This window comes from Rousettus aegyptiacus, unplaced genomic scaffold (genome assembly GCF_014176215.1).
Source record: "Rousettus aegyptiacus isolate mRouAeg1 unplaced genomic scaffold, mRouAeg1.p scaffold_m13_p_14, whole genome shotgun sequence".
Taxonomy (NCBI): domain Eukaryota; kingdom Metazoa; phylum Chordata; class Mammalia; order Chiroptera; family Pteropodidae; genus Rousettus; species Rousettus aegyptiacus.
In genome coordinates, this window is record NW_023416289.1 from 42,470,879 (window position 1) to 42,489,659 (window position 18,781).

General features: G+C 40.0%; 1 protein-coding gene and 1 pseudogene across 6 annotated transcripts in view; one reads left to right on the forward strand and one right to left on the reverse strand.

Moving 5' to 3' along the window:
- Positions 1–18,325, forward strand: part of ZNF45 (zinc finger protein 45) — a 32,156-nt gene extending 13,831 nt beyond the window's left edge. For 3 of the 6 annotated variants that reach the window (XM_036232444.1, XM_036232445.1, XM_036232443.1), the window contains exons 2-7: positions 7,625–7,768; positions 7,859–7,931; positions 9,095–9,140; positions 11,206–11,332; positions 11,928–12,023; positions 14,619–18,325. In XM_036232444.1, the coding sequence (XP_036088337.1) occupies positions 9,126–9,140; positions 11,206–11,332; positions 11,928–12,023; positions 14,619–16,441 (2,061 nt within the window). In that variant the 5' untranslated portion in view covers positions 7,625–7,768; positions 7,859–7,931; positions 9,095–9,125 and the 3' untranslated portion in view covers positions 16,442–18,325. Of the gene's footprint in view, positions 1–7,624; positions 7,769–7,858; positions 7,932–9,094; positions 9,141–11,137; positions 11,376–11,927; positions 12,024–14,618 lie in introns of those variants that run through there. The other 3 variants (XM_036232448.1, XM_036232446.1, XM_036232447.1) reach the window with 3 other exon arrangements.
- On the reverse strand, positions 4,988–5,106 carry LOC118611579 (annotated as a pseudogene).
- Positions 18,326–18,781: the final 456 nt, after the last annotated feature.

Consider the following 18,781-nt stretch of genomic DNA (forward strand, 5'->3'; position numbering starts at 1 on the left):
GTTACAGAGTTAGTTGTTCGATTATCGTTAACTAATTGTGAACATATACAGGGCATGAGGGATAGTCACCACAGTTAAGCCTTGAGTGCAAAGTATCATTCTAAGGGCTTTATAAAAATTAACATATTTAACCTGCACAAGGCCCTATGAAGTGAATGCTGTTATTACCTTTATTTTACAGATGAGGAAATGGTGAGAGAGAGAGAGAGAGCATAAGTTACTTCCCCTACCTCACACTGCTAATAAGACAGAGGCATTTGCATCTAGGGCTATGTGCTTTATATCTTTGGATATTCTTGGTCCCTCAGTCTAAAATCCCAAAATTGGAATTAGGAAACAAAATAGAAAAACAGCCTACAGAAATATTCAACCATAGGAAATTGGCTGCAGAAGAGTCGTTTGGGATTAAATTGTGGAGGTAGTTTGGAATTTTATTGTAGAGGATTTTGAAAGTAGGGTTAGTGAGTTCAGACTTCTTTATTAAATTTTGAAATTTCATAAAAGTTATAGTCCACATTCTAATTATAGACGAAATGCACACATTGTAGTGAATTCAGAAAATATAGAAATACACAGAGAAAAATATTAAGAATGATCCATCATATTAAGATAGTCAGTTATTAACATTTTAATGCATTTCTGTTAAGCAATTTTAAAATGTGTTTATATTTTTTGACATTGTTCTCACACACAGTTACCCCCTAAACTCTTTCCTATGAGAATTTCCAAATATACCCAAAATGTAGTATAATTAACTCCTATGTAACAATCACCCTGCATCATCCTTGCTAACTTTCTTTTTCTCCTCCCCATGCATATTTTTCTCCTTGAATATTTTAAAGCAAACCCTGATGTTGAGTCTGTAAGACATGAAAAATTAATTATCGTAACTTGTTTATATATGAAGGTCCAGGGAGAGGAGATCGTATTAGTTTGCTAGAGCTGCCATAACAAAATACGAAGTGGCTTAAATAACAGAAATTTATTTTCTGACAGTTCTGGAATTGGAATTCCAAAATCAAGATGTCGGCAGGTTTGGTTTCTTCTGAGGCCTCTCCTTGGTTTACACATGGCTGCCTTTTTACTGTGTTCTCACGTGGTCTTTCCTTTGTGTGCTTATGTGCCCCCGTTGTCCCTCTGTATCCACATTTCCTCTTACGAGTACACTTTAGGGTGGTTTAGTGCCCACCCTAATGATCTCATTTTAACTGAGGCATCTCTTTAAATGCCCCATCTCCAAATGCAATTACATCTGAGATACTGGGGGTTAGGGCTTCAATGTACAAGTTTGGGGGGCATTCAACCTATAACATAGTAACAGCAATGCTAAGATTTCCTCTCTTGGCGACTGGGAGAGTGTTACTTAACTTGAAAAAGTCAGGAAGAGTTGTAGTCAGGGAAACAAAATGAATAATTTTCTCCTTTGGCATTGCTCTTGTCACTGGCGTGCAACTCTCAGTTTCTTCTCTCTCTCCTCAGTTAGGCTCCAGGGACCTCTGTTTCATGGACCTGATCATATTCTTCTCAGAGTACCCAACACGAGGTCAGCAAGAAAAGTTACTCAGTTAGTGTGATTCATGTGGCTGGCCAAAGGGCGCTATAGCCTGGTTTTAGAGGACAGAAGAGAAGATGATCCATATCCATATTCCTTGTCTTTTATTTTACTTTTGTGGGCTGTAGAATCCACCAACTTTTTCATAATATTCAAAAATTGCTGTACAAGTATGCATAATATTTTCATGATCTAAAACAAATTCCCATAGAAATAAATCATTGTTAATGTTCAATTTTTTGTTTATTGCTTGGGGATCATAATGAGAATGAGAGTAGTTTACATGTTGGGCACCTTGTGACTCAGAATTTCCAATACTTCACATGTACTAACTCATTTATTTTTCATAACAATGCTATTTTTGGTCGTATTTTAAAAATGAAGAAACAGGCACAGACAACTGAATAAATAACCTGGTGGCAGGGTACAGAGCCAGGATCGAACCTCAGCTCTAGCACTCTGTGACTGAATAACTGTGGGCAAGTTACTGAACTTCTCTGTGCCTTCGTTTTCTAACCTGTCAAATAGGGATAATATCAATACCTATATTCTGAAGTTTTTGTTTAGATTAAAAGAGAGATGATATGTAAAGAGCTTGAAATAGTGAATTCTCTATGTATTACAGACTACAGTTGTCCTTTATTACAGGTGAGTATGCAACATAAGAAATGCAAGTTACCAAAAAAATAAAAATAAAAGAAAGAAAGAGAAAGAAAAAAAATGCAAGTTACTGAAAGAGCAGAAAAATAATTTAAGGTATTCTTTTCGCCCCATCTTCTGTTTTTGGTACTTCAATTCTGTCATACAGTTGGACAAAAAGCATAGTTTCTATAACAACCATTGTTTAAACCTAAAATTAATTTGCTGTCCTTTGAACCTAGAGAGTCCCTGGGGGACAATTATATGGTCTCTACTGCTTTAAAAAGGTCCAAGTCTGCACTATCTAATACAGTAACCGTTAGCCACATGTGACTGTTGAGCACTTGAAATGTGGCTAGTGCTAACTGAGATGGACCATAAGTGTAAGACACACAACAGATTTCAAAGATGTAGTATGAAAAATGAATGTAAAATATCTCAATTTTCATATTGATTACAAGTTTAAGTGGTACTTTTTAGGTATATTTGGGTTAAAGAAGATACATTGTTAAAATTAAGCTCACTTGCTCCTTTCACATTTTTTACTATGTCTATTAGAAACATTTAAATTACACATGTAGCTTGCGTTATATTTCCATTGGACAGCACTGGTCTAAATGGAAGCCCCTTTTTTCATGCTGAGGATTTGCCCCAGGGGTATTTATAAGACCTCCGAGGGCATTTTACAGTGGCGAGAAGCAAGGAGTTGGTTATCCTGAGGCCTGAGTGCCAGGCCTAGCCCCGCCCTTGGCTTCCTGGGTGTCCTCCTGCAGTTTCAGGTAACTCCTTGCAAGGCAGAGTAGAGTAATGTAGTGGTCCTCAAACCTTAGTCATATCAGAATCACCTTGGGGAGCTCAGTGGACCTTTTACTCTTTCAGCGAGTGTGGCCTTCATTAGCTTTCTGAGTGATTCTGATTCTGTTCTGGTCCTCTCCTGTCCGCCCTGTTTAGGAAGGAGGAATTACTTTCCTAAATACTGGGATGGCTGAACACATGACACCCGACACTGGACAGATCAGACTGACAGCAGTTGGTTAGTCACATACTCAGAGCCTATAGGAGGAGGATACTTACATGCCACGCAGGGCCATACAGGGTGTGCACTTGGGAATAGAATGAACCAGCAGGGGTTATGTTAGCCAGTTTTCATAGTGACGAGAGTAGGGTGACCCTTGGTTCCTACAGGAGGATGTGATTAGCCTATGTGAATAATTTTGCATGCTTGCAGGGGCAGAAACCTGTTGGGTTAAGGACAGGGTGGGTTGCAGCTGGTCCAGCTGATAGGGTCAATTGTGTCAGGTCTTAATTTAGAAAGGTGACTGAGCAATAATGTGGACAGATTAATGTCACCAAGAAAGAAGGTTTTTAGTACTTACAGTTAGCTCCCCCAGGCATGGTCTGCCACAAGGCCACACAAAACCTGCCGCATGCAGGGGTCGGGAAGGAGGGAGAGAGGAAGAGGGACTGTGTCTGTATGAGTACATGACAGGCGGTAAAGAGAGAGAGGCATCCCATGTTGGGCACTGAGTGAAAACAGGCGGATTGGGGGCAGTGGTGTGGCGATTATAATATGACTCTCAGGTGAACCTCGAAAACTTGCTTGCAGGGAAGTAGTAACTAACTTTGATCAATAATCTGGCCCTGTGATTCAGCAGACTTATGGAGAGGTCAGGAAAAACAGATGTCAAATAGCCAATCCAGAATCTAAAAACATGGTTAATATATCGTGGAACTAGCTTGAGGAGAGAGCCTTTTCCCCCCAGGTTGGGACTGGATCTGGAGAGAGCAGAAGTCGTGGCTGGGCCTTTGGGTCCCTGTGAGGCTCGAAGATGTCAAGGCAGCACTTGGGATTTCAGGGTTTGCAGTACAGATGCATATCAGTTTACTGGTCGGTAGGAGGCACGGGCCCTGGTATCAGGTTGCCTGGGTTCACTGCCCGCTGCAAGGTCCTCACTGGATCATGAAATCGTGGCCCGGGATGGTGGGAGGGATGCAGAAATGCAGATGTCAGGCCATCCATCTCCATGGATTCTGATTCAATTAGTTGTGGGTAAGGTCTGAGTTTTTTTTAAAACTCCCCTTTTAATCTAATGTAAATAAGGCTCTGGGCGAAAATCCTGACTCTTCTGTTTGCCGCTGATTAATCATGAACCAAGTTACTTAGCTCCTCTGTGCCTCAATTTCCTGATCTGTCAAATGGGGATAGTTATTATCTCAGTCTCTAGAAATGCCATGAAGATCAAATGACATACTACACATAAAGCATTCATGTAAATGGTGCCTTGGCAGATAGTCAGTTGCTGTAAATGTCAGCTACTGTAATTATTGGGACTATTTCGTGAATAGCCTGGGTTTCCTTGTGGGTACTTAGAGTTGATCTTGGTACTCCTTCTGATCTTGACAAACCTTGATTCTAGTCTTGTTTATTAGGATCAGAGAGAAAGTTGTGTTTACCTTCTTTAAGTTTTTTGCCCTTGGGCAATAGAGCAGTCTGTTGGGGCGGTAGAAAAGTTGGAGGTGAAAGCTCAAGTCCTTAGTCTGTCTGAAAATATCTAGAGTGTTCTATTTGACTGATGCTACTCAAATTGTGATCCAGGGACCAACACTATCAACATCATTTGGGATATTGATAGAATGTAGATTCTTAGTCCCCATCCTTGATCTTCTGACTTAGAATCTCTGGGGATGAAACATGAACAGCTGTAGCTTCACAGAGTCCCCACGTGATTCGTGGAACATTACAATTTAAGAAGCATCAGGTGAGAGAAAAGACTCATGGCTTTTTTTTTTTTTAAACGCCTACAGCATCTGGTATTCCAAGGTGGTCTCCCATATAGGTACTAACCAGGCCCAACCCTGCTTAGCTTCTGAGATCAGACGAGATTAGGCACGTTCAGGGTGGCATGGCCATAGACTCATGGCTTTTTAACAAAAAATATTTTGTTTCCCTCTAGCTATAGTACGTGTCCTTGAGAGATCAGATATTTGCATGGCCCTTTTCCCCATGGTTCAGGTCTCTGCTGAAATGCAAGAAAAACCCTACATGACAGACACTTATTCTGTGTCAGCCCCTCCTTTTATCTCTTCTTATCCCTTTACCCTGCTTTATTGTTCTTCAAAGCATTTTTCACTATATTATTGGTTTGTTATTATCCTTGTACCCCATTATAATAATACAGCTCCATGAGACCGAAGTCTTTGCCTGCTTTGTTCACTGCATTTTTCATGTCTAGGATCTTTGACTGGCACAGAATAGGCTCTTGATAACTATACGTTGAATGAATGCGTCAGGCGATAAATAATGAGACCAAGTCTGTATGACATATCTGTCAGCCGTTCATTACAGTAGTCATTCTGAAATCTTTGTCGAGTTCCTATCAGGTGCTTGTAGCAGCATACTAAGAGTTGGGGATACAGAACAGGAAACAACTAGCTGTGGGGCAGATGTGATGAATATAAACAGGGAAAATAGCTAGTGGGTGTTAGAAACCAATGCATGCTAAAGAGAAAAGAATTAAGCAGGTGTGGGGGAACAAGATGTGTGGGGATATGATTAGGAAATTCTCTGTAAGGCGGCCTGGGAGGAACTGTCTGAAGAGGTGACGTCTGAATAAAGGAAGCGATTTTTGAAGTGGCCCTCCTAACAGTCTCTCTGGTCCCAGCCTCTTTCCCGTCCGATCTCCTGTCTGCTGGGAGAGAAATCTGTTTCCAACACAAAAGGAATCTTCTTCCTTTCCCTCCCTCAAATCCTTTGCTGCTTTCCTGCTGACTAGTGGATAAAACTGGGACTTCCATGTCTTAGTGGTTTGAATCCTGCCTTCCTGCCCAGCTCTTTTTGCCTCTCATTTGTCCTCACTTACGCTGTAACGTGCCTTCTCTTGCAGTTTTCCAGTGATTCGGCTCCTTTTTGGCTAATCGAACCCAGTCATCCTCCAGGACTCAGATCAAGCCATGTATTTGGAGAACCCCTTCCCATCGAGTGTGGGTCTTGAGGCCCAGAGGTGAAAGGAGGGGCTGTCACAAAATAAGTGTTTGTCATGTGAGAGTGCCCTGGGCACCCACCACTCAGCCACTTAGCATGTGTAGCGTAAGTGCCAGCTTCGCAATCTCTAGGCCATGAGCAAGCCGAGACTCGATAATTGTGTTTCTTTTAATAAGGTTTCCAAAAGTGTTCATTGAATTAATACACTCATTTATTTAATGAAGAATTAATAAGTAAGCCTGTCTAATGCTAATTGTCCAGGCAATGAAATAGTTCTCAATATTTTGATGGACACATTCTGTGGATTTCGCAATAGGATTCTATGTAGGCACTGACTGAGGAGCAGAAAGTACCTTCCTACGGTGATATTTTGGAAAATCCGGTGGCTCTTTTCCTTCCAAGGATGACCTTGGGACAGCATTGTGAAACACCTAGAGGAAAAACTTGGAAATAAAACCCCTGCTCTCCACATCCTCGCAATTGGGATCAGCCTCAGAATTTTACGTCTCAGACCTTGGACCATGCCGTCCAGCCTCTTCACGTGCCTCTGCCTGATGGCGGGTTCATTTTCTAGGACACTGAGATGATTGAATTGCTATGTTACAGGCACTGTTTTAGGTGGTGGGATATAAAGCCGAGGAAGCATTGATCACAAGGTAGACAGTTGATTTACTCATTATCCCCTTTCCCCCGGAGTGATGGGAAGATCACCCTGCAAAACCCTTTTATTGAGCAGAAGTCACTGGGCAAATACAGAATCAGAACAAAGTGAGTTACAGATTCCAAAAAGGTGTTTCTTCTAAGATTAGAAAGCTTTACCTGGGCCTTTTCCATGCTTGAGTTTTTCTCTCCAAAGTCAGATGATTAATAATGATTAATTAATAAATAATTAACTAGTGATCCCGTAACCTGGGCATTTTACTCTCAACTCCCTCCCTCCACCCCCAGAATCAGAATCATACCCTGCAAGCTACAAGGAGAACTTGTTTCAGGGCCACCATGTGTGGTGGGGCGGGTCACTCACTGCACAGGGGCTCCCGGCTGAAGGGTGAGTGGCATCTGGACTCCAGCCCGTGTTCTGCTCAAGCCGTGTCTGGCCACAGCCACCCCGAGGGATGTGTTCCTTCCCTCTCATGTAAAGCAGCCATGTGGGTAACTTCTATTGAGTGTTTAGGCAGGCAGCCAGACACTGTTCCAAATGTTTTAGATTGGCTAACCTTCCTGTGTGGTTTTGTGAGGTTAAAATTATTTTCATCTCTGTTATAAAGAGCAGACACTGAAACACATAGCGAGTTGGAGATGCCAGCGTTCAGAGGCCAGCAGTCTGCTTCTAGAGTCTGTCCCCTTTACAGCTCTGTCCTCTCCCATTTCTGCCTTTTATCCCCAGTTCTCAAGCCCTCACCTTCTTTCCGTGAGCCCTTAGACTCGCATCTGCTTATTTTCATCTTTAGGAGCAACAGAGGGACAAGGTCTAGAATACTGGCTCTGATTCAGGTTCCGCCCCTGCCTCTTGACCTTGCCAAGCCTCGGAGTCATCATCTGTGAAATGGGAGCAGCAGTCATTATCATTTATGGAGAACTTTCTAAAACGCCAGGTACTATGCCAGGGACATTGCATAAATTAGCACATTTATTCCCCACAGTAATCCCGTGACTAACAATCTGATTTCCTCTCCTTATTACAGCAGAGGGTAGGCACAGAAGTGTAGGTGACTGGACCAGAGTCACATGGCTCATGCAGCAGTAGCTTCTCCACAGGTATGTGATGAAACAGTGTGTGCCAAGTGCTCCCAAGGTCCCTAACATGTACTTAGTGCTTCTTTAATGTTAAACATTGCGATTTTTGTTTTTATCATTACTGTGATTGCTCTAGCTTGTTAATTTAAGTGACATATTGATTATCTAACTTCTAGTTAAATAAATCTTGTAGAGTCACAGGTTTTTATTCATTTCTCATCATCTCCATGATAGTCTTTTTTAAGGCCATGCCGTTAACAAAGTAAATTTGGCAAAGTATTATCTTTCAAAAAACAGTCATTCATAGTCACATTTAGAGAAAGAATAGTTGTTAGCAGGGGCCAAGGGAAGCGGGGAATGAAGAGTTATTTTAATGGGTACAGAGTTTCAGTTTGATGTGGTAAAAAAGTTCTCAAAATGGATGCTTGCACAGCAATATGAATACACCTAAAATGATTAAAATGGTAAATTTTATATATATTTTTATACAGAAGAAAACACAATCATCCATTCAATTGTAAACTTTATTACAAAGTCATCAAATTAAGTATGACATACCAAAAGAGAATAATAACAGGTTAAAGGTGATTTTTGTATGGCAGAGCAACAACCTGTACAGGCTCCGCTGATAGGAATCATTTATAAGGACAGGTTTTACGTTAGTGACTATTACCTGCTTTTCTGCTACTGCTAAGAACTAGTGTGCCCCAAAAGTATTCTTTGAGCTTTCTTCTTACTCACTCAATTCATACAGCAGTCCTATGAGATGGGCTTCGTTAATCCCTCCGTATTACAGATGAAAGAATTCAGGCCTGAACATGTTAATAATTGCCCAGGATTTCACAGCTAATAAGTAGCAGTGCCATGAGTCCAGGCTGTTGGCCCCAGGGATTACTCTCTCAACCTGGGTACTTTACCCTCGATTTCTGCCCTCCCCAGAATCAGAATCGTTCCCTGAGAGCTATGTGAACTTGTATTAGGACCGCCCTGTGTGGTGGGGCAGGTCGTTCACTGCGCAGGGCTGTTGGCTGAGTGGTATTTGGAACCCAGCCCACACTCCGCTCATCAAGTCACCTGGAGGAAGGGCCACCATTGCTTTATCAGGTAAAGCAGCCATATGGGTTAGTGACATTCTTGGCTAAATGCTAATGGCTTTTCTCTCCTTTCCCCCTTGTGCCTTCCAGAGACTCAGCCCTGACTCAGAAGGAGGACAAAATGACCAAGTTCAAGGTGAGTTGGGCTTCCTCTCTAGGTTTAAAATTGTCATCTGATTTCTCAGTGATTAGACACATCTTGTTTTGTTTTGTTTTGTTTTCCCTTGGGAAGGATTCAAGAGAACAGAGGGCAAAGAGCTTTGGGAAGCTCTTATGTGCCACATGAGCACTCCTTTCTCTTTTAGTGTAGTATAATTTTTGTTGTCTAGTCACCTATTTCAGAAATAAGAATAGAGGAGAAAAAGTAAAAAGCTTCTACTTTTTTACTGTTTTGTTTACAAAACAACCATTTTCATTTTCCTATGTTTTCTTCATATGTTTATTGGTAATAGCATCTTCCTTTGAATTGCTATATAAGTGTTGTGTGTCTCCCATAACTTTTCCCCACTCGTGGACATTTAGGTAGTTTCAAATTTTTACTGTTTTAAAGAACATTGTAGTACACTCTCCTCATATAACTATTTTCCTCAAAAGGTAATTTAAAAGAGCTTCCCATTCTTTGTTCTTAATATTTTAGGAACTCTAAATCGAGAAGTTACATTTGATACGTGGTGCCTCAGGGATTATATATATATATATATATTATTCAAATCTGGCACAACAGGGTCCAACCAATGCTTCACACAGAGAAAATATTATTAGATATTTTCACCTAAGGTATATTGTTTCTTACCCATGTCTGAGTCCTGTCATATGCATGTTTTGCTTACTTGTTTATATTTTTTATTCATGTATTGGTTTATTTTATTGAAGTAATATACTTAATTTAAAAAGTCCACTAGTACAGGAGGACTTGCCAGATACTTTTCTCACTGCGCTTAGTCTCATACCAGCCTTAGGAGGTAGTACTTGGTCTCATCTGCATTTTTTAATCACAAAGAAACAGGACTGTAGAGTTTCAGAAAACTGCTTAAGTTCGCATAGGAAACCAAAGATCCAACTGATCCCAAAAGACTCATAGGATTTTTACTTGGATAAAGAGTTGAGAGGCAAAGGGAAAAGAATTCTTCGGCCAGGGACTGAGCCCTTTGCAGACACCACATGTAAAACTGCCTCTACCCAGTTGCTCTTTGGTGGCCTTTTCTCTAGGATCGCTGCAGCTCACTGAGGGCAACTGGATGTACGGCGGTCCGGTGACAAACACAGTTTTCATACGAAAAGTTAAGACAGTCCTGTACACTGATTATTAATCATGGGCGATTTTGCCTCCAGTCAACGTCCGGAAACATTTTTGGTGTCACAACTTGAGGGTTGCTACTGGTGTCTAATGCATAGAGGCCAGGTTGCTGCTGAACATCCTACAATGCACAAAACAGCCCCCACAACAAAGAATTATCCGGCCTAAAACGTCAGGAGTGCCAAGGATGAGGAACTATGACTATGTGTACACGAAGCTGTACAAGACCAGTAGCAAAACATGGGTGAAAATGTTTATAATACATATGCTGGAGAAAAACGAAAAGCTAAAACCTCTAATAGAAATTTTACAGAGTCATAAGATAACACCTCAGTTGGAGTATGAGCCAAGAACAGTAACAAATACTGAAGAAAAAGTAAAGATGGCCAGTAAATATATGAAAATATGATGAGCCTATGAATTACTAGATAACCATAGTACAGATAAACAAATAAGTTGTTTTTTACTGACCAGATTATCCAGGATTTAAAAACTTTGGTTATACTTAATGTTGTGTATCATATGGAAACTCAGGAATGCTTATATTCTCTTGAGGGGGAGGACAAAATAACGGAAAGTTGAAAAGAAAATCTGCCATCGTACATAATAACTTTGAAATTTCATACCCTTTGACATTGTAATTTCAGTTCTTGGAACTTATCCAAAGAAAATAATTAGACGAGAAGCTAATATCCGTGTAAAAAATTGTTTCTTCAGCATTTATTATGAAAGGAAAAAAATCTAAAACAATGTGTATTATTTGGAATGTTGAACCATATCATAGCAAAATTGACTCTGGTCTCTTAGACTCTGGAACCCCTTCCCACTTTTCTCAGCGCTACCCTGGCCCTCTCCCAGGAGACTTTTATTGCAAGATTGAGGCTGCCTGTGCTTGCCGTTGTAGGAGGAAGTGACGTTCAAGGACGTGGCTGTGGTCTTCACAGAGGAAGAGCTGAGGCTGCTAGACGCCTCCCAGAGGAAGCTGTACCGAGATGTGACGCTGGAGAACTTCAGGAACCTGGTCTCAGTGGGTGAGGACAGGCGCTCCTTGTCTCCCAGTGTCAACTCCCTGAGGTGTTTATGTGTCCTTGGATGTGTGGGGCTTTGGATTGCTTGAACTGGTTGCCAATTTTTTAAGCAGCATGAGACACATGGCATTTTTCTGGTCTTTCTGCCCCAGCTAAAGTGTGTGTTTTGTAAATGAATTGTAAATCGACTGCTGTATGGTTCGGGCCTTTCTCAAATTGTGATCATCTCCAATTAGTGGGTCATGACACCCATTAATGGAATTGTACCAGCATTTTTTAATGAAGTAAAATTGGGTAGAAAGTATCAGAGCCCTTGGCAATAACTGCATTTGGCAGCAAAAGCTGCGGCCTGTTGCCAAGGGCAGCATGAGATGGTGGAGAGGACATGATGCAAGTAGACATTTCTTTACAGTAATACACACTTTTGTCTAATATCCTGGGGTTTTTGCCTAAAATGTGTTTCCTCTGATGGGTCATAATTAAGTTTGGAAAACACTAATTTTGATGTTCTAAAGGTGATGCATTGAGGAGCCACAATTTTTAGTGATTTTGGCCTGCAACGTATGAATTTTAAATATTTGTCCTCGCCTTTCCACAGGGCATCAGCCCTTCGCACCGGATGTAATCCCCCAATTAGAGAGAGAAGAAAAGGTTTGGATGATAAAGACGGCAACCCACAGCCACAGCTCCTCAGGTGAGAGCCATGCCACTCTGAGTCTGTCCAGCTCTTTGTCACTTCCCCTGCTGTGACTGTGGTCTAAATCAATGCCTAGGATTACCGCAGGAGTCTCTGTATCACTGTCACTCTTCTGTTTTGCTCTTTTACAAGAATTCCCCACTCCATGTGACTCCTGTAAATGTTTGTCAGATGTTATGAGTTTGCTGCTCAAAACCTCTGATAGCTTCTTACCTGATTCAGGGTGAAATCCAAGTACCTAAAGTGCCTTATGGCTGCTGCTCCCTCTTCCCTTATCCTTCTGTAGATATGATCTGTCGCTTTCCCTTTGTCAGTCTGTTCCATCCAGTGTTGCCTCTTTGTTGTACCAGGCGTGTGTCCATCCCATCGCCCTTTACTTGTTCTTTTCTCGGTCAGGGATGCTATTTTGCTCTGTATCCTCTTGGCTCCTCTCTTATTTCACATAGGTCGTTTCTCAAATGTAACCTCATAAGAAAGGCCTCTGTGATCCTTCTATTCATAATACTTTCTTCCTCTTCCACATTCTTTTCCCTTACCTTATCTTAGTTGGTGTCTAAGCATTGATCACTTAACACATTAACATATATTTTTATTTATCTAACTGTATTTCCACTGGAATATAATCTCAGGAGAAGAGAAATTCTTTTTTCTCTAGTGTTCTATCCTCAGTGAATAGAACAGACTTGGAAGAGGGCAGGTGAGCTATATTTGTTAAATGAATGAGTGAGTTAATAATGGTTACGTGGATTTTTTCCTATTAGTTTTGGAGATCCCAAAAAGGTAATAGTAAAAATGTTTGATGTGAAACATAATAAAATAAAATATAAAAGAATTTTTATTTTAATTTATCATCTGCTTTTGGATATATGTAGTTAGATGTCCATTAAACCACATGTAATGAATACACTTGTAACCAAATTATCATTTTCTTTCTGTAGTTTTCCTGCAGCATCTAGTAGTGAATCATAATATCTTGGTGAAGAACTACTATTTAGAAGGAAGATTCTAATAATCATTTTATACAGAGATACCTCTACTGTTTACAAGCACCTCTTATAGTTTTCTATTCTATTAATGCTTGTTTCAAGCTATTAAATTTATTTCAAACTCACTAAATTCTGCCTTTGTGAAAAACAGTGGCATGGTCCATATAGGAAAAACTATCTCTATCCATCAATTTGACAGACTGCTTTCACAGACATTATTCCCAAGGCTCTAACTATTGTCTCATACTTGAAAAAGGAAAATTTTACACACACAGAAAGGAAGTACAAAAATTCCAGAAGTAATTAATCCCTATGCCTTATGGCCATTTTTTGCCTTATGCTTTTTTTCCTCCCAAGTGATTCTTGCCATGATTTTTGATCAGCATCATTTTCTCATCATCACCATCCTGTTTAGCTCTGTGTCTGGTAAAGCCTTTCAGTCCCATTTGTATTATGGGCAACTTACTTGAAAAAAGCTCATTTACTTTGGTAATATAGCGCAAACTCTCACAAAGAAATCAAACTGGGATTTCTCTATCATTCAATATAAATTTATTGAACACTGACTGTGTGAACAATGTAAAGTGCTCATGCTCATGCATATTACATTCAAATGGGAGAAGACACCAAAAAAAAAAAAAATAGTATGTCAGATGGCAATATGTGCCATATGAAAACAAAGCAGGGTGAGGTGAATGGAAATTGCCAGGGGTACGTAGTGAATAGAAAGAATTTGCTGTTTGATACTGGGTGCTGAAAGGCCTCACTGATAGGGCTTGAAGAGAGACCTGACAAGAAGTAAGTAGTAAGCCACATGGCTAATTGGAAGAACAGAGTTCAGGGAAAACTCTGTATTATGCCCTGTTTATTTTCTCCTCACAAGTTCTTACTCAGCTGTAAAAAATTAGCTTCTGATTTTTTCTTTTTTTCCTCCTGGAGGTTATAGGAACTTTAATTGCTGTGAGGTTTGAGAGTAGTATATATTACTACTATAAACCTTTTTCCCTAGTTGTCCTCCTGGACACCTCCCAGCAGGAAGTGAAGGAGCACTTTGCTTCCACTCTGAACTTCCAATACTTGGGTGATGAGGTCTTTTCTCCCAGGTGTGTCTTTCCGACCAGCTCAGTGCTTCAAAGGCTCTCAACCTTGGTGTGAACTCCCAATAAAATAAATCAAAGGTTTTCAGCTTCGCTTGGGGACATCTTATGATAATCTGGCTGTAAGAGTATTACTAGACATTTTGAGCATTTTGGTTTTTGCAAGTATAGACACCTGCTACAGCAAGAGAAGAGGCTTTCAGTAAGATGCAGCTTCATCATTGTAAAGATTCTCTACAAAGTATTTTTCTTGCTCCAACTTGTAGTGCACTTATGAAAGTTAGTACAATTCTAAATGGGTCTCATTAATGTGTAACGAATGAGAATCTGATGGACCGCCTCTTGGATTCCAGAGGTATATAAATCAGACAACATGAAACAGGATAATAAAAATGGAACTTTTCTCCTGGTTTAATAATTCCTTAGAGTATAGGCGTAAGTTTATAACCTTGACGTTTCTCAACAAAGCATTCACATGCCCCATCTCCAAACTCTCTTTATCCTTTTAGGAGACAAGGACCTAAATGATATGGAGATTCTTCAAGAGGTTGGATTAAGGTACCTGCCACATGAGGAGCTTTTCTGCTCACAGATTTGGCAACAGATTACCAAGGAGTTAACCAGATGTCAGGATTCCATAGTAAATGTTCAAGAAACTGACTCTCAGTTGGAAAAACAAGGTGATGCACTCTATAAATGTAAGGAATTTGGTAAAGGTTTTAGTCAGAGTTCACATCTTCAGGTTCACCACAGAGTCCACACTGGAGAGAAACCCTACAAAAGGGAGGAGTGTGAGAAAGGTTTCATTCAGGACTTTTGTCTTCAAATTAACCAGATGGCCTACAACGGAGAAAAGCCCTATAAATGTGAAAAATGTGAAAACACCTTCCGTCGGTTTTCAAGTCTTCAAGCCCATCGGAGAGTTCACAATAGAGAGAAATCGTACAAATATAATACGTCATGTAAGAGTTTCAGTCAGAAGTCATATTTTCATCATCAGAGAGTTCCCACTGGAGAGAATCCACACAGATTCGAGGAGTGTGGGAGGAACATCAGGAAAAGCTCACATTATCAAGCTCCTCTGATAAACCACACATTAGAGAAACCCTACAAATGTGAGGAGTGTGGGCTGGGCTTCAGTCACAGCTCGTATCTTCAAGTCCATCAGAGAATTCACATGGGGAAGAAACCTTATAAATGTGAGGAGTGTGGGAAAGGCTTCAGTTGGCGTTCACGACTTCAGGCTCATCAGCGGATCCACACTGGAGAGAAACCATACAAATGTGATGCATGTGGCAAGGGCTTTAGTTACAGCTCACACCTTAACATTCATTGTAGAATCCACACGGGAGAGAAACCCTATAAATGTGAGGAGTGTGGGAAAGGCTTCAGTGTGGGTTCACACCTTCAAGCCCATCAGGTTAGCCACACTGGAGAGAAACCATACAAATGTGAGGAGTGTGGGAAGGGCTTCTGTCGGGCTTCAAATCTTCTGGACCATCAGAGAGGCCATACTGGTGAGAAACCATATCAGTGTGATGCATGTGGGAAGGGCTTCAGTCGTAGCTCAGATTTTAACATTCATTTTAGAGTCCATACAGGAGAAAAACCCTACAAATGTGAGGAGTGTGGGAAGGGCTTCAGTCAGGCCTCAAATCTTCTGGCCCATCAAAGAGGCCACACTGGAGAGAAACCATACAAATGTGGTACATGTGGGAAGGGCTTCAGTCGGAGTTCAGATCTGAACGTTCATTGTAGGATCCACACAGGAGAGAAACCCTATAAGTGTGAGAAGTGTGGTAAGGCCTTCAGTCAATTCTCAAGTCTTCAAGTGCATCAAAGAGTTCACACAGGAGAGAAACCATATCAGTGTGCAGAGTGTGGGAAGGGCTTCAGTGTGGGTTCACAACTTCAAGCCCATCAGAGGTGCCACACTGGAGAGAAACCATATCAATGTGAGGAGTGTGGGAAGGGTTTCTGTCGGGCCTCAAATTTTCTAGCTCATCGTGGAGTCCACACGGGAGAGAAACCATACCGATGTGATGTATGTGGTAAACGCTTCAGACAGAGATCGTACCTTCAAGCCCACCAGAGAGTCCACACTGGGGAGAAACCATATAAATGTGAGGAGTGTGGGAAGGTCTTCAGCTGGAGCTCATATCTTCAAGCCCATCAGCGAGTTCACACAGGAGAAAAACCATACAAATGTGAGGAGTGCGGGAAGGGTTTCAGTTGGAGCTCAAGTCTTATAATCCATCAGCGAATCCATGCTGATGATGAGGGTGAGAAGTGCTTTCCCTCAGAGAATTCATATGGGAAAGAAAGTCGATGAAATTATATGTTTTAATACCTCAAATGGGTGATGAAATAGTTCAGTTATCAGACCTGGCATAGAAGACAGAACATTTCTTTTATAAAAGAGTATTTCAGCCAGAGAGTGACATGTCACAGTGATCACGTGACTACAGAGCAGAGAAACCTCATGAGAGTGGAGACAGAAGGACTTTGTGCAGAATCTTGGCATATAGCAGAGGCTTAGGAAGGGTGAGTGACCTGGAATTAGCCTGAAGTACTAAGATGGAAATACCAGGATCTGTACCACTAGAATATAGGTGCAGAGAAGGTTACGACTTTGTCGACTGCCAAATTTCTGTGTTTTCAGTGCCTAACACATTCTAGACGTTCAATACTTGTTAAATGAGTAAAAAAGTCATTTCCAATTTTTATTCACTTCATCTCCAGATATTTCTATATGATTGTACTCAGAAGAAGAACTCTGCAGGCTTGGAGGACAATTAAATGAGACACATGGGCTCATTTTCCCAACCTGCAGGTCCTGTGAATTAGTATTTATCAAATTGAAGGTTGTAATCGTTAGTGGGTCCAGAAATCAGTTCAGTGGGTTGTGACTAGCACTTTTCTATGCTAACAATTGAGGTATAGTTTGCACACAGTAACATGCATAAATATCAAGTTTACAGCTTCCTGAATTTTGGCAAAGATGTACACTTATGTATTCATCACCAAAATACAATATTTCTGTTAAACCAGAACTTCTTTGGTGCACTTTTCCAGTCAATCCCACCTCCAGTGGCAACAAAAAGTATTATGGTTTCTATACCATCGATTAGTAAGGTCTGTTTTTGAGCTTCATATGAGCTCAGTATACACTCTTGTGTCTGGATTCTTCTGATCAAATATGTGGTCATCTCAATAGAGTTGGAGAAAGCATTCGACAAAATATCCATTCATGATAAAAAAAAATCCTCAATGATATAAAAGGCACCTATAAAAATTTTACAAGCTTACATCTTTAATTAAGGAATAATTTATATGCAGTAAAATCGATTCTCCAATGTATTGTTTTGGGTTTGGCAAATACTGCTGTATTAACATAATAATCAGTTTAACACAATTTAACAGTTCAAGCACCACGCTGAAATTTTTTTTTTGTACTTTTCTAGTCCTCTCCCTATCATATCCCCTGTCTTTTTTCTGTCTGTATGGTTTACCTTTCCACAATGTCATATAAATGTAATCACACAGTATATAACCTTTGAAGTCTGGCTTCTTTCACTTAATGCTTCTGAAATTCATTGATATTGATATATGTATCATTCCTTTTATTGCTGAATGACATTCAGTTGTATGAATATCATATTTCATTTATCCATTTATAATTTGAAGACTGTGTTTTCAATTTTTAGCAGTTGTGAAGAAAGCAGCTATAAACATTCATAGGCAGATTTGTGTGTCAACATGAGTTTTCTTTGTCTTAGTACATACTTAAGAGTATGCTGAGTTGTATGGTTAAGAGTATGTTTAACTTTATGAAAACCTTACAAACTTCTAAAATGGACATACTATTTTGCATTCCCACCATGCATATCAAAGTTTTGTTTTTGTTTTTAGCATTTCAATAGATTTATAGTGGTATCTTCACATTTTGGCTTTAATTTATATTTTTCTAATGACTGTGTTGAGCATTTTTATATATGAATGGTTGGTATCCATATACCTATTTTCTCTTGGGAACTCTTCTTGTTCTTGATTTTTGATAGTTCTTTATATGTTCTAGATACATATCATTTGTCAGTTATGTGTTTCACAAATATTTTATCCCTGTGTGTGGATTGTGTTTTTATTCATTAACAGAATGTTTCACAGATGGAGTTTTTTTTTAAGTTTAATAAACTTCAATTTTTTGTCTTCCATGGATTGTGCTTTTGGTTTCAGCTATAAGAATTCTGCCTAATCCAAGGTCGCAAAGAATTTTCTTCTTTTTTAATCTAAAGGTTTTCTGTTTTCTAGTTTTACACTTAGGGCTGTGATCCTTGTGAGTTCATCTTTATAAAGTATGAGGTCAGAGTCTGTCTATCTTTTTTTGCATATGAACAACCAAGTAAGTGTCCTTTCAACATTGAATTGCTGTCACACCTATGTGAAAAATCTATTGACCATATATTTGGGGGGCTTTCCGTTTTCTATTTGGTTCCAGTGATCTGTGTGTCTATCATTTTGCCACATGTAACTTTCTACAATAAGTCTTGGAATCAGAGTATGAGTCTTCCAACTACATTCTCCTTTTTCAAAATTATTTTGGCTATTTTAACTTGTTTTCATTTCTGTAATTTTTAGAATCAGCTTTGTGATTTTTAAAAATAAAACCCTT